A 12,061-nucleotide genomic window follows, 5' to 3' on the forward strand; every position below is an offset into this window, starting at 1 on the left:
GACATTTCCATCACTGTTCAAAGCTCTGTTAACACAATAACCGTGCATTATACTGTATTTTCCATTTTTACCTGTTTTATTGGTAACTCATTTAACTTTGTAAAATGACAAAAATACAAAAAATACAGATTAAGGGGCACATTTTGACCAGTTTTGTTTTTACTGGAACTCATTAAAATGACAGCAATAAATAAATAAATAAATAAATAAATAAATAAATAAATAAAACAGGCTAGAAAAGAGTCCATTTTGACCATTAAATGAAATGTTTGTTTTATTGGACCTCATTAAAAATGAAAATTAAATTTAAACATCCATTTTTGACCAGTTTAAAAAATTGGACCTCATTTTAAATAACAGCCAAAAACCTAAAGAAAAAAATACAGGTTCATTTGGACCATTAAAAAAAATGTTTTCCGTTGGCAGGCAATAAATGCCAAAAATAAAAAGGCCATTTTGAACAGTTAAAAAAATGTTTTTCATTGGCCCTCATAAAAAAATTACACCGGAAAATACTTTCAATTGTTTTAATTCAAATGAATAATTAAAAACGGGCTAAATAGCCTGTTTTGACCACAGTCGACGGCGTCACCTAGTGTACATATGATGAACTACACGTTGCTGCTCCAGATCTCCACTTTACGGTAACGTTATTTTCAGGATTATTATTCTCAGGAGCTGTTATTTTCAGATTTTGCATCAACGATCTCACCCAGGCGACTCAGACGCCAACCTTCAAGCAGGCTGGCGGAACCATGCTCATAGGGTTCATGGTCAAAGCAAGCTACTGACTTCAGGAACTGAGTGTATACTCTCCATTCATTTTGGGTTAAAATGATATTCTCGCATGCTGGACGCTGGATGTGTTTTTTTTTTTTTTACTCCATATGGAGTCCTAGAAGCACCACCTGTTAATTTTTTTGCATTTCATTTTTGAGAAATTGAAGATTTGTGTAATAAATTGGTATTTAATATTAAAGCAACATTTGACTTTCCACGCCCATGCGCAGACGTCACGTATTTGCGGAAGTAATCCGTGGCATCAACAAACACGTCCGTGTTCTCGCGAGCGAAGAACACACTTTAGCCTGAAACATCAGATACGTGAGAGACTTCTTTGAGGACACTTGTCGTGGCTGTGTTGACATAAGGAGGCAAAGGTGAGCATTAAAAAAAGAATCTTTCGCCGAGCTGTGTGTCAAAGCTTCTCCGACCTTCACCGCTTCAAGCTAGCAAAATGACAGGCAGCTGCTAAACTGAGCTCAAGTCACTGATCTTAGATCAGTACTTTTTCTCCACTGGAGTCTGTGATGATGCGTTTTTGTAAACCCTGAGTCTTTAATGAATTTGGAACGCTGAAGCGGACAAACACAAGGGGTGTCAGTCACCTTCTCCAACTAGGTACTCGGAATTCCCGACTTCCGGGTACGGCTTAAACGCAGCAAGCTGATTGAATGGAAGAAGGCCAGGGAGAGAGTAGGACTAATGTGGGCCAGACGAGGCCTCATGGAAGAGACTGCAGCAGCCAGACCATTAGCACACTACAAGGTTTGGCCTTTTTTTTTATTTTTAAATCAGCAATGCAGCATGTTATTTATTTATTTAGTAACACTAATGCTAATGATGGTTGTATGGCGCAGGTCATGGTCCCAGGTTGTCAAAGATAAACCTGTTCAGCTTGTTGAGTTTGTGGCTGGAACTGTTCCCTCAGGAGCAACCTGAAGAAGAAGAGCAGGTGGGTGTGTGCACAAATATTTACGACAGGAGTGATCATTTCAGGTCAAACTAATTTAATATTAGTCAATGACAACACAACTGAACACAATGCAGTTTTGAAATGATTTGCGATTGTGAATTGCAATAACTTGCAATGAGTCTCATCTTTGCAGAATTGTTGTCATTCAGCCACATTGGAGGCTTTTCCTTTTTAAGGTCATGCCACAGCATCTCAATAGGATTCAAGTCAGGACTTGGACTAGACCACTCCAAAGTCTTCAGCCATTCAGAGGTGGACTTGCTGGTGTGTTTTGGATCATTGTCCTGCTGCAGAACCCAAGTTGCTTTCAGCTTGAGGTCACCAACAGATGGCCGGACATTCTCCTTCAGCAAGTCTTCCAGGTCCTGAAGACCATCACACTACCACCACCATATTTTACTGTTGCTATGATGTTCTTTTGCTGAAAATTACACCAGATGTAATGGTACACACACCTTCCAAAAAGTTCAACTTTTGAGTATTTTCCCAAAGGTCTTGGTGAGTTTTCCAGGTCCTGAAGGAGCAAAACAGCCCCAGACCATCACACTACCACCACCACATTTTACTGTTGGTATGATGTTCTTTTTCTGAAATGCCAGATGTAATGGGACACACACCTTCCAAAAAGTTTAACTTTTGTCTCGTCAGACCACAGAGTATTTTCCCAAAGGTCTTGGGGATCATCAAGACGTTTTCTGGCAAAATTGAGACGAGCCTGAATGTTGTTTTTGTTCAGCAGTGGTTTTGGTCTTGAAACTCTGCCATGCAGGCCGTTTTTGCCCAGTGTCTTTCTTATGGTGGAGTCATGAACACTGACCTTAACTGAGGCAAGTGAGGCCTGCAGTTCTTTGGATGTTGTTGTGGGGTCTTTTGTGACCTCTCGGATGAGTCGTCCCTGCGCTCTCGGGGTCATTTTGGTTGGCCGGCCACTCCTGGGAAGGTTCACCACTGTTCCATGGTTTGGCCATTTGTGGATAATGGCTCTCACTGTGGTTGGCTGGAGTCCCAAAGTTTTAGAAATGGCTTTATAACCTTTTCCACACTCATAGATCTCAATCTTGGCATGATGTCTAGCTTTTGAGGATCTTTTGGTCTACTTTGTTTCACTGTCTAGCAGGTCCTATTTGATGGAGACCAAGTGTGGCAGTAACCAGGCTTGGGTGTGGCGGGTGGGCCAATCACTTTTTCATTTTTTTCTCCTTTAATAATAAAAAGTTTAATTTAAAAAGTGCATTTTGTGTTGAGTTGTGTTGTCATTGACTGATATTTACATTTGTTTGATGATGTGAAACATTGAAGTGTGACAAACATGCAAAAAATAAATCAGGAAGGTGGCAAACACTTTTTCACACCACGGTAGTCGAGCAAAGACTGCATCTCAGCTTTGTGATATCAGTGAAAAGAAGCCTATTATTAGTATTATTAGTGTGAATCCTGTTAGCTCTTTTTTTCGATTTTTGCTGGGGTTTTTTTCCCCAAATATTTCAACTTTCTTTTTAAATAATCTTTGTCAATTTCTTTTTTAAAATATTATGGCTTTATTCCCATAGTATTATAACTTTCTGCAACCTAATTTTCCAAAAATTACAACTTTATTCGTTGTTTTGTTTCTCATATTACGAGTTTTAGTGTTATTGTTTTTTAATATTTCAACTTTACACTACTAATATTACATTATTTTTATTTAATTAATATTATTTAATTAATATTATTGTCATCAATATTTATTTAATTTAATATTATGTCATTCTTGTAAAAGTGCGACTGTTTCTTGTTAGATTACAACCTTTTTCCTCTTAATATTTTGACTTCGTTTTTGTAAAATTGCTGCTGATTTTTGTACTTTTGCTGCTAGGTGCTGTCTTTTTAAGTTATATTTTTTTAGAATATACCGGGGGCCATACTGACCAGCATGTTTTATGGACACAATTATTACATTTATGATGGATTTGGTTGGCACTAGACAGTCCAATTAAAAAATGTAGCGTAATTTGTTTTCTTGCACACAAAAGTGGCATATTGTTCTCACCCAGCAAAATTATTTCATGTAAAAAACAAAATACAAGCTTGTTTTTTCTGGGTATTCTAATCCTGCTGTGTTGCAGATCCGTAATGTGGGTCTAGTGGTGGTACGGGACGCTAAGGTGGTGGGACTCCACTATTCCAGACATGAGCTCCACGCGGGACAGGCAGCCATCATCCAACACGGCGCCCGTCTGGCCGACTGTCAGCTGTACTTCTCCAGGCGACCATGCGCCACCTGCCTGAAGATGATCATCAATGGTGCGCAGAGGAGGCGATGAGAACGTTCTAAATGTGTTGATTGGGCTGTCGTTGCATTTTGTACCTCATGAAGTGTCTTCAGGTTTTTTGATTACTGTACACGAGTGAGTTTTTGTCCCGCTTTCATCAGGACCTCATTTGTGTTTCCAGCTGGAGTGAGTCAGATCTCCTTTTGGCCTGGAGACCCTGAGTGCAGCATGCTCAGGTCCAGCCCCCACGGTCCTCCCATCCCAGAGGAAGCCATGCTGGACGCCATGGCTACCGAGAAGCTGAAGTCCAACAGCCGCTCCCACATATGCTTGCTCCTCCAGCCTCTTGCCCCCGGCATGGCGCAGTTTGTTGCCGAGACGTCCAGAGAGTGTGATTTCATGGTGGAAGCCGCTGATGATGATGATCTCGGCCTGACCGCAGAGGAACTCTTCAGCAGGTATTTGCCCTCGCTGTTATTTGTGCCTCACACAGATAACGCTGGCTTTCAAGAACGTCTGTTGGTCTCCTCTAGGGAACAGGAGAAACACTTCCAGGATTTCTCCAAACATTTCCTGATCGAGAACTCCCATCAGCACAGAGAGATTCTGACCCGGATGCATCTGGAGAACTTCTGTGTGGAGCCCTACTTCTCCAACCTGAGACACAGCATGAGGGAGGTGGTGGAAGTTCTGGCTGCAGTGGCGGCCGGGGTGCCACAGCGACACTGCGGCTTTCACCGGTTAGAAGCGCTCAACCCCTCCCCTAGATGTTGCCCTCGTTCTTTGATTTTTGGCGAGCTGCAACATTTACCCTCAATTCCGGTGCATAAGCTGTTACTTTTTTCTCAAACTTTGAACCCTGCGCCTGAAACACCGCTGCGGCTAATATGTGGCTAAAAACTACATTTCCCACGATGCTTGGTGTGGTCATGTTTGAATCTTCTGGTATCTCCTGTACTTCAGAACTGCTAGTAATCATTTAAATATGTAATTCGGAAAATACAATTACTAAGATAGTCCATCATAAGGGCAAAAAAGTACAGGAAACAACCAAAACACGCCGAGAAGCCTCCATTCTTAGCGTTTGCCAACCCTGTCGTTGCTTACGCTCGAGTGAGCAACATCAACCACAGTTTATACTTTAGCCAAATGTAAAGACATTGTTGGATGTGGAATTATCCAATGAACAACATAAATATACCGCCAAGATGGCCAAGCCTGTTATGACGAATGAAAACAAAAAGGAGACGTGACATATAAAAGCGGAGACGCACCTGGATCCAGGAGAATCCACGCAGGGATCCACGCGCTACGATGCCTCAGAGGTGCCACCGTACCGTGGTTCTCAAGCACAAATTCCCTTTGAACCTTTCCTACACCAAAACATTCAGCTCATTCAGGTCAGTCCTTTTGAAACATTCTAAAAAATCTGACGTCTGATTTTTCACAACAACATTCCCGTTGAAAAAGAACCATTTTTCTTTTCCAACAACAAAACATACGGGCTTCTATTTTCGACGTGGCAAAAATTCCAGGTTTTTCTAGAACTCCATAATTTCAAGTCCAAAAATACCCGTTGCAACCCATACCTGCATTACAAAAATAAAAATCCACATCCCAAAATTGTCCATCTTCCCCAAGATTCCCAAGCACAATTTCCCTTTGATAAAAAAAATAAATAAAATCCCAGTTTTCCTGGAGTTTCCATATATTCCAGGCCAAAAATTCTCTTTGAAATGAAAGAAAAAAACATTGGGGACATTTGCACCATTGAAAAAATGTCCAATGTTCCTGGAAGTCCATATTTTCCCATCCCAATTGAAATGAACGGCATTTCCCAGTTACCAATCCTAGCATCAAAAAGTCTGGCTGTACGTGCTGGAAATTCCCATTTGCCCCAAACTACTTCCATTCCAGCATAAAAAAAAATCTACATCCCAAAATGTTCCACTTTTCCAGTAATTCCACATTACAGTTCAGCTTGTCAGCATTCCAATTGTCCTTCTGCAGCTGTTTGATGCTGTCACCTTTGGCACACAGGGAACCCTTAGCCGCCGATGCATCATTATTGTCGACGCCCCCTCGCCATGAGAGTGTGTCCCAAGAAGTTGCCCGTCATTGCATGATCCAAGCCAGGCTCTTGGCCTATCGGACAGGTCTGCTCAGAAAACACAAGCTTCATGGTTGTTTTTTTTTTTTTTTTTTAATCCAAAACGTGTACAGTGGTGTGAAAAAGTGTTTGCCCCCCTCCTGATTTTTTTTTGTGCATGTTTGTCACACTTAAATGTTTCAGATTATCCAAAAAATTTAAATATTAGTCAATGACAACACAACTCAACACAAAATGTCATTTTTAAATGAAACTTTTTATTATCAAGGGAGAAAACAAACCCAAACCTACATGGCCCTGTGTGGAGACGTGATTGAATTGTGGAGGAGAATGTCCGACCATCTGTTGGTGACCTCAAGCTGAAAGCAACTTGGGTTCTGCAGCAGGACAATGATCCAAAACACACCAGCAAGTCCACCTCTGAATGGATGAAGACTTTGGAGTGGTCTAGTCCAAGTCCTGACCTGAATCCTATTTTCTTAAAAAGGAAAAGCCTCCAATGTGGCTGAATGACAACAATTCTGCTAAATTCCTCCCCAACGCTGGAAGAGACTCATTGCAAGTTATCACAAACGCTTGATTGCAGTTGTTGCTGCTAAGGGGGGGCCAACCACTTATTAGCTTTAGGGGGCAATCACTTTTTCACACAGGGACATGTAGCTTTGGATTTTTTTCTCCCTTAATAATAAAAAGTTTCATTTAAAAAGTGCATTGTGTGTTGAGTTGTGTTGTCATTGACTAATATTTACATTTGTTTGATGATCTGAAATATGCCAAAAAAAAAATCAGGAAGGGGGCAAACACTTTTTCACACCACTGTAAAGGTTGGTGTAACCACCTTCTCTAATTGTCGTTATGCTTCCAGAGGACCCTAAGGTGGGCGTCGGTGCAGTTATTTGGGCCCACAGTCAATCGGTATACTCCTCTGTCTTCTTTACAATCCTTCTACTTTTGTTGTTTGGACTTAACCAAAGAAAAAAAACATCCCTTTCTTGTCCTAGGCTGCCCTTAATGGCTCAGGTGGTCTGTCCTTAGTGGGCTGCGGGTATAACGCTTACCCAGCGGGTTCGCAGTACGCCGAGTACCCACTCATGGATGACAAGCAGGAGGACAAACAGCGGCGCAAGTACCGATACATTATCCATGCCGAGCAGAACGCCCTGACCTTCAGGTATCAACTTTGTGGTGTTATCGTCAAACCATCACGGTGCCGCCTGACAGCAGGTCCAAATCTTCCAGAACTCGTGACATCAACCCTGAAGAAGCTGCCATGCTGTTTGTAACAAAATGTCCCTGCGATGAGTGCGTTCCTCTGATTCGAGGCGCCGGCATCACGCACATCTACACCAACGACCACGACAGGGATCGGGACAAAGGCGACATTTCCTACCTCCGCTTCAGCAACCTGAAGGGCATCCAAAAGTTCATCGTGAGCATTCATTCATTCATTCCATGTTCACCCCTGAACCATTGAATGGGATAAGCGTACATCTTAACTGTCACCAGATGAAAAAGTGAGTATCTTGTCTTCGCAGTGGCAAAGGGACCCTGTCGCTTCTTCTTACGTCACCGCCAGTAAGCTTCATTTCGTCCTGCTTTTTGTCCCGCCTGACACTTCTTAACAGCCACGTCTTTGCTTCCAGACGGTTATGCTGGCAAGCGCAGCAGGGCGGAGGCGCAGGAGAAGCACGGCATCAAGAAGCTACGCAACAACGGGGCCAACAACTTGAACCCCGTGAGCTGAGAATCAACCCGAGCCAGCAGCGTTGCACGAGCACACTGGACCTGAACTTCCTCTTGCATCGCCATTTTTTTTCTGGTGGTCCACAAACATTTGATGACAAATGTTCCTCATTCTGTGATTGAGGAGAACATGTGGAGAACTCAACACACCACATCGACTTCATCACTAAGAAGCGAAGAATGCATAGTCACAGTGGAACCTTTGTTAGAGTCCACCCGGGTAGTGCGTTTAGCGGTTCATTTATGCCACAGTTTTGCGAGCATTCTCTGATTAACGTACAATATGGCGCCCATCTGGTCTTGTTATAAATACACTGCTTGAGTCCAATGTGTTTTTATTGATTTGATTTGTATTATTATTTTACAGTTACATTACAATTTATATGTACATATACAGTGGTGTGAAAAAGTGTTTGCCCCCAATTTCTTTTTTTTTTTTTTTGCATGTTTGTCACACTTAAATGTTTCAGATCAAACTAATGTAAATTTAGTCAATGACAACACAACTCAACACAAAGTGCAGTTTTTAAATGACATTTTTTATTATTAAGGTAGAAAAAAATACAAACCTACATGGCCCTGTGTGAAAAAGTGATTCCCCCCGTTAAAACATAACTTAACTGAGATTGAGATCTATCAGTGTGGAAAACATTATAAAGCCATTTCTAAAGGTTTGGGACTCCTTCCCAGGAGTGGCCAACCAAAATGACCCCAAGAGCGCAGCCACGACTCATCCATAAGGTCACAAAAGACCCTACAAGAACACCCAAAGAACTGCAGGCCTCACTTGCTTCAGTTAAGGTCAGTGTTCATGACTCCACCATAAGAAAGACACTGGGCAAAAACGGCCTGCATGGCAGAGTTCCAAGACCAAAACCACTGCTGAACAAAAACAACATTAAGGCTTGTCTCCATTTTGCCAGAAAACATCTTGATGATCCCCAAGACCTTTGGGAAAATACTCTGTGGTCTGACGAGACAAAAGTTGAACTTTTTGGAAGGTGTGTGTCCCATTACATCTGGCATTTCAGAAAAAGAACATCATAGCAACAGTAAAACGTGGTGGTGGTAGTGTGATGGTCTTCAGGACCTGGAAGACTTGCTGTTATAAATGGAAGCATGAATTGTGCTGAAGGAGAATGTCCAGCCATCTGTTGGTGACCTCAAGCTGAAAGCAACTTGGGTTCTGCAGCAGGACAATGATCCAAAACACACCAGCAAGTCCACCTCTGAATGGATGAAGACTTTGGAGTGGTCTAGTCCAAGTCCTGACCTGAATCCTATTGAGATGCTGTGGCATGACCTTAAAAAGGAAAAGCCTCCAATGTGGCTGAATGACAACAATTCTGCTAAATTCCTCCCCAGCGCTGGAAGAGACTCATTGCAAGTTATCACAAACGCTTGATTGCAGTTGTTGCTGCTAAGGGGGGCCCAACCACTTACTAGGTTTGGAGGGTAAACAATTTTTCACACCACTGTACATATGTACAATACAATGTATTATTTATTTTTATTATTGTAATTAATTTTATTATATAAAAACAATTAATTTAATTAAACTAAACTATTCAAAATTATTGTTAATGTATTTTTGAACACAGCATGGCCTTCTTAGCATCCTATTAACTTGCTACTACAGTACATGGAAACAGGAATCAGAAGTCATCTCGTCTATGATGTCCACAGTGGTTGACTCAAAAACACGTTTTTACAGTTTTCATAATCAAAACGCATAAAAATGATGATCAAAACGGGTAAATGAACATTTAAGGTTGCTTTTACCTTGATTGAGGGTGATTGGAGTCGGACCTTCTGGAACAAATTAATGACGCTAACCAAGGTTCCACTATATTAAGAATGGCATAATAAACTTTAAAAAATACACCCATAAATCAAAGCAAAGCAAAATAAGCCAAATAAAAATGGAGAACAAAATCAAGCAATTTTGGATTCTTAGTGCAAAAGTTAGTGCATTAAGTCTCTATTTCATTCAAGATTTTTTGCACCATTTAAACTTATCAAAAATATATTGGGTGTGGTACAGTCCAGGGTGTACCACACTCCTTGCCCGAAGGCAGCTGGGATAGGCTCCAGCATACCCGAGACCCTTGTGAGGACAAGTGGCATAGAAAATGTATGGATGACTATATAATATTATAGAATTTTTCATTATTTAAATGACTTTAATATGAAAAAAAAACGGAGTAACCTATCTGAATTTGTAGATAGTATTTTGCGGATTCACCATCACGGTTATTCAAAAATGTATGACATGGTCAACTAAGGGCAATTTAAAAAATATATGCATATTTAAGCAGATTTTACGTATTTTGGGCCTAAATTAAACACTTTTTAGCATAAAAATGGCTAAATGAAGTAAAATACAAATACAGTGTACAAGGCATTCAGAAGACGCATTCAAGGACGTTGTGATATGTATTGTAGTATTCTACACTGGTCACTAGATTCAAGATTCAAGAGTTTTATTGTCACTAGGTGTCAGTAATGTAGTAACAAAACTCTAACATGTTTGAGTCTATATTTTCTAGTGTTATTTCCTCTTATTATGTCTACTACATAGGGTAATATAAGAGTAAAGGCAACTATAGGGGTGTTACATCATGGCTCGAGGGCTCTAATAATGATAAAAACTGTATTTAGGTTTTCTGTGCTCAAACTACAAAAATATTCCATTTATGAATAAAGAATCCTACTTTGTGGAAATTCACTTATCACAGTCGGGTTTGGAACCAATTATGAGGATGATAATTTTTCATCCATACGGAGGAGGCCTATTTTAAAAATGATAAGGCATCTCTAGGTAAACTTACATTAGTGGCTGTGTCCTGGTCATCAAAATATGGTCACCCTACTCTGTACGCAACTTTATATACCATACGTATTATTATTTATTATTGTGTATTATTATTTATGTATTTTATTGAAATAACCCCATAGAGCCATCCTGTGTTACAAATGAGCAGCACACAAAGCAAATTGTTGAGTTCCCATCATTTTATTTGTCGTCAGTGTGGTACACAATACGGGGCGTGTGCAGTGGGGAGACACCGCAAGATCATGTTTTGACTGCATGAAAGTGATGGAATGCCAGCTGCATGTCATCTAGCTGAAAGAACATCCACTGGTGAATAAACCTGATCCCTTAAAGCTTTTCTTTTATTGGTTTGGCGCATTTTGCAGTTCATTTTCGGGATTTGTTTTTGTACAATTGCCAGTCCAATGTAACTACAACTGCTCATGGTCTCCGAGAATGGAACTCTGTAGTCGAGAGCCGATTGTCTTGAGAATGAAGCCCCCCTCTTAAAAGGGACGGTTCACACTTTGACATGAAGTTGTAGGACATCCTCATCTGCAGTGTAGTCCATCAACGGACACTGACCCCCCACCCGGTCCCCAAAGTCAGTCCACGGTCAGTCCACGCAGTTGCTGGAAGACATATTTAAACGAGATGTCCGCGGCGCCACGTCGCGGAAGAACATGCGAGTGTCTTGGTCACACACACAAGAATGGACAGGCGACAGGGCGCAGGAATACGGCGGGAGACAAATATAACGCCGAGGGATTTGTGATGCAAATTACCATTTTGAACACATTGTTTTGAGACGCCAAACTCCATAGTAGCGTAACCCCAGCGACTACCTGGAACTACGTTCATCACCGAAATCCGACCAGTACTGGACATAGGGGACCAAGTGGGGCAGTGGTGGAGGCAGATTTTCATTGGGGTGGCCAAGGTGAGACCATTACTCACATAGTGGTGGCAATAAGTTGATACCTGAATTGTCCCGATAGCCAGTGGGGTGGCCACCATAGACATAGACACAGATAGACGCCGCATCGGTTTCTACACTGGCGATAGATACATCAACGTCGCCACCATATTGGAAGTATCAAGGCTGCGCTGTAAACGAATACAAGTAAATGTACTTACTTTCATAAATCGCCTTGCTACCAAGAAATGTAAGTTAATGGCTGTCCTTTATACATTCACACAGTTAGGCACCAAAAGTTTGAGAAGATCAAATACATTGTTTTTGGTAGCTAACTGTTCCCCAAGTATATCAGTGCCTGTATGAATATATAAACCAGAGACATTAACTGAAATCTCTTTGTAGAAAGGCGCTTTATGAAAGCAAGTATTTACGTATATTCCTTTCCAGCACAGCCTTGACACATCCA

General features: G+C 41.2%; 1 protein-coding gene across 2 annotated transcripts; it reads left to right on the top strand.

The window, feature by feature from the left end:
• Positions 1–1,032: 1,032 nt before the first annotated feature.
• cdadc1 (cytidine and dCMP deaminase domain containing 1) lies at positions 1,033–11,520 on the top strand. Of its 2 annotated transcripts, none has more exons than XM_054792054.1 (11): positions 1,033–1,548; positions 1,641–1,735; positions 3,862–4,039; positions 4,190–4,466; positions 4,542–4,748; positions 6,049–6,191; positions 6,984–7,033; positions 7,120–7,289; positions 7,358–7,547; positions 7,654–7,693; positions 7,762–11,520. In XM_054792054.1, the coding sequence occupies exons 1-11, from the start codon at positions 1,455–1,457 to the stop codon at positions 7,860–7,862; spliced, it is 1,545 nt and encodes a 514-aa protein (XP_054648029.1). In that variant the 5' UTR covers positions 1,033–1,454; the 3' UTR covers positions 7,863–11,520. The 2 variants fall into 2 exon arrangements, with proteins under 2 accessions (XP_054648029.1, XP_054648038.1); XM_054792063.1 differs by having other exon boundaries at positions 6,049–6,164; positions 7,762–11,512.
• The last annotated feature ends 541 nt before the right edge of the window (positions 11,521–12,061 follow it).

This window comes from Dunckerocampus dactyliophorus, chromosome 1, assembly GCF_027744805.1.
Source record: "Dunckerocampus dactyliophorus isolate RoL2022-P2 chromosome 1, RoL_Ddac_1.1, whole genome shotgun sequence".
Lineage (NCBI taxonomy): Eukaryota > Metazoa > Chordata > Actinopteri > Syngnathiformes > Syngnathidae > Dunckerocampus > Dunckerocampus dactyliophorus.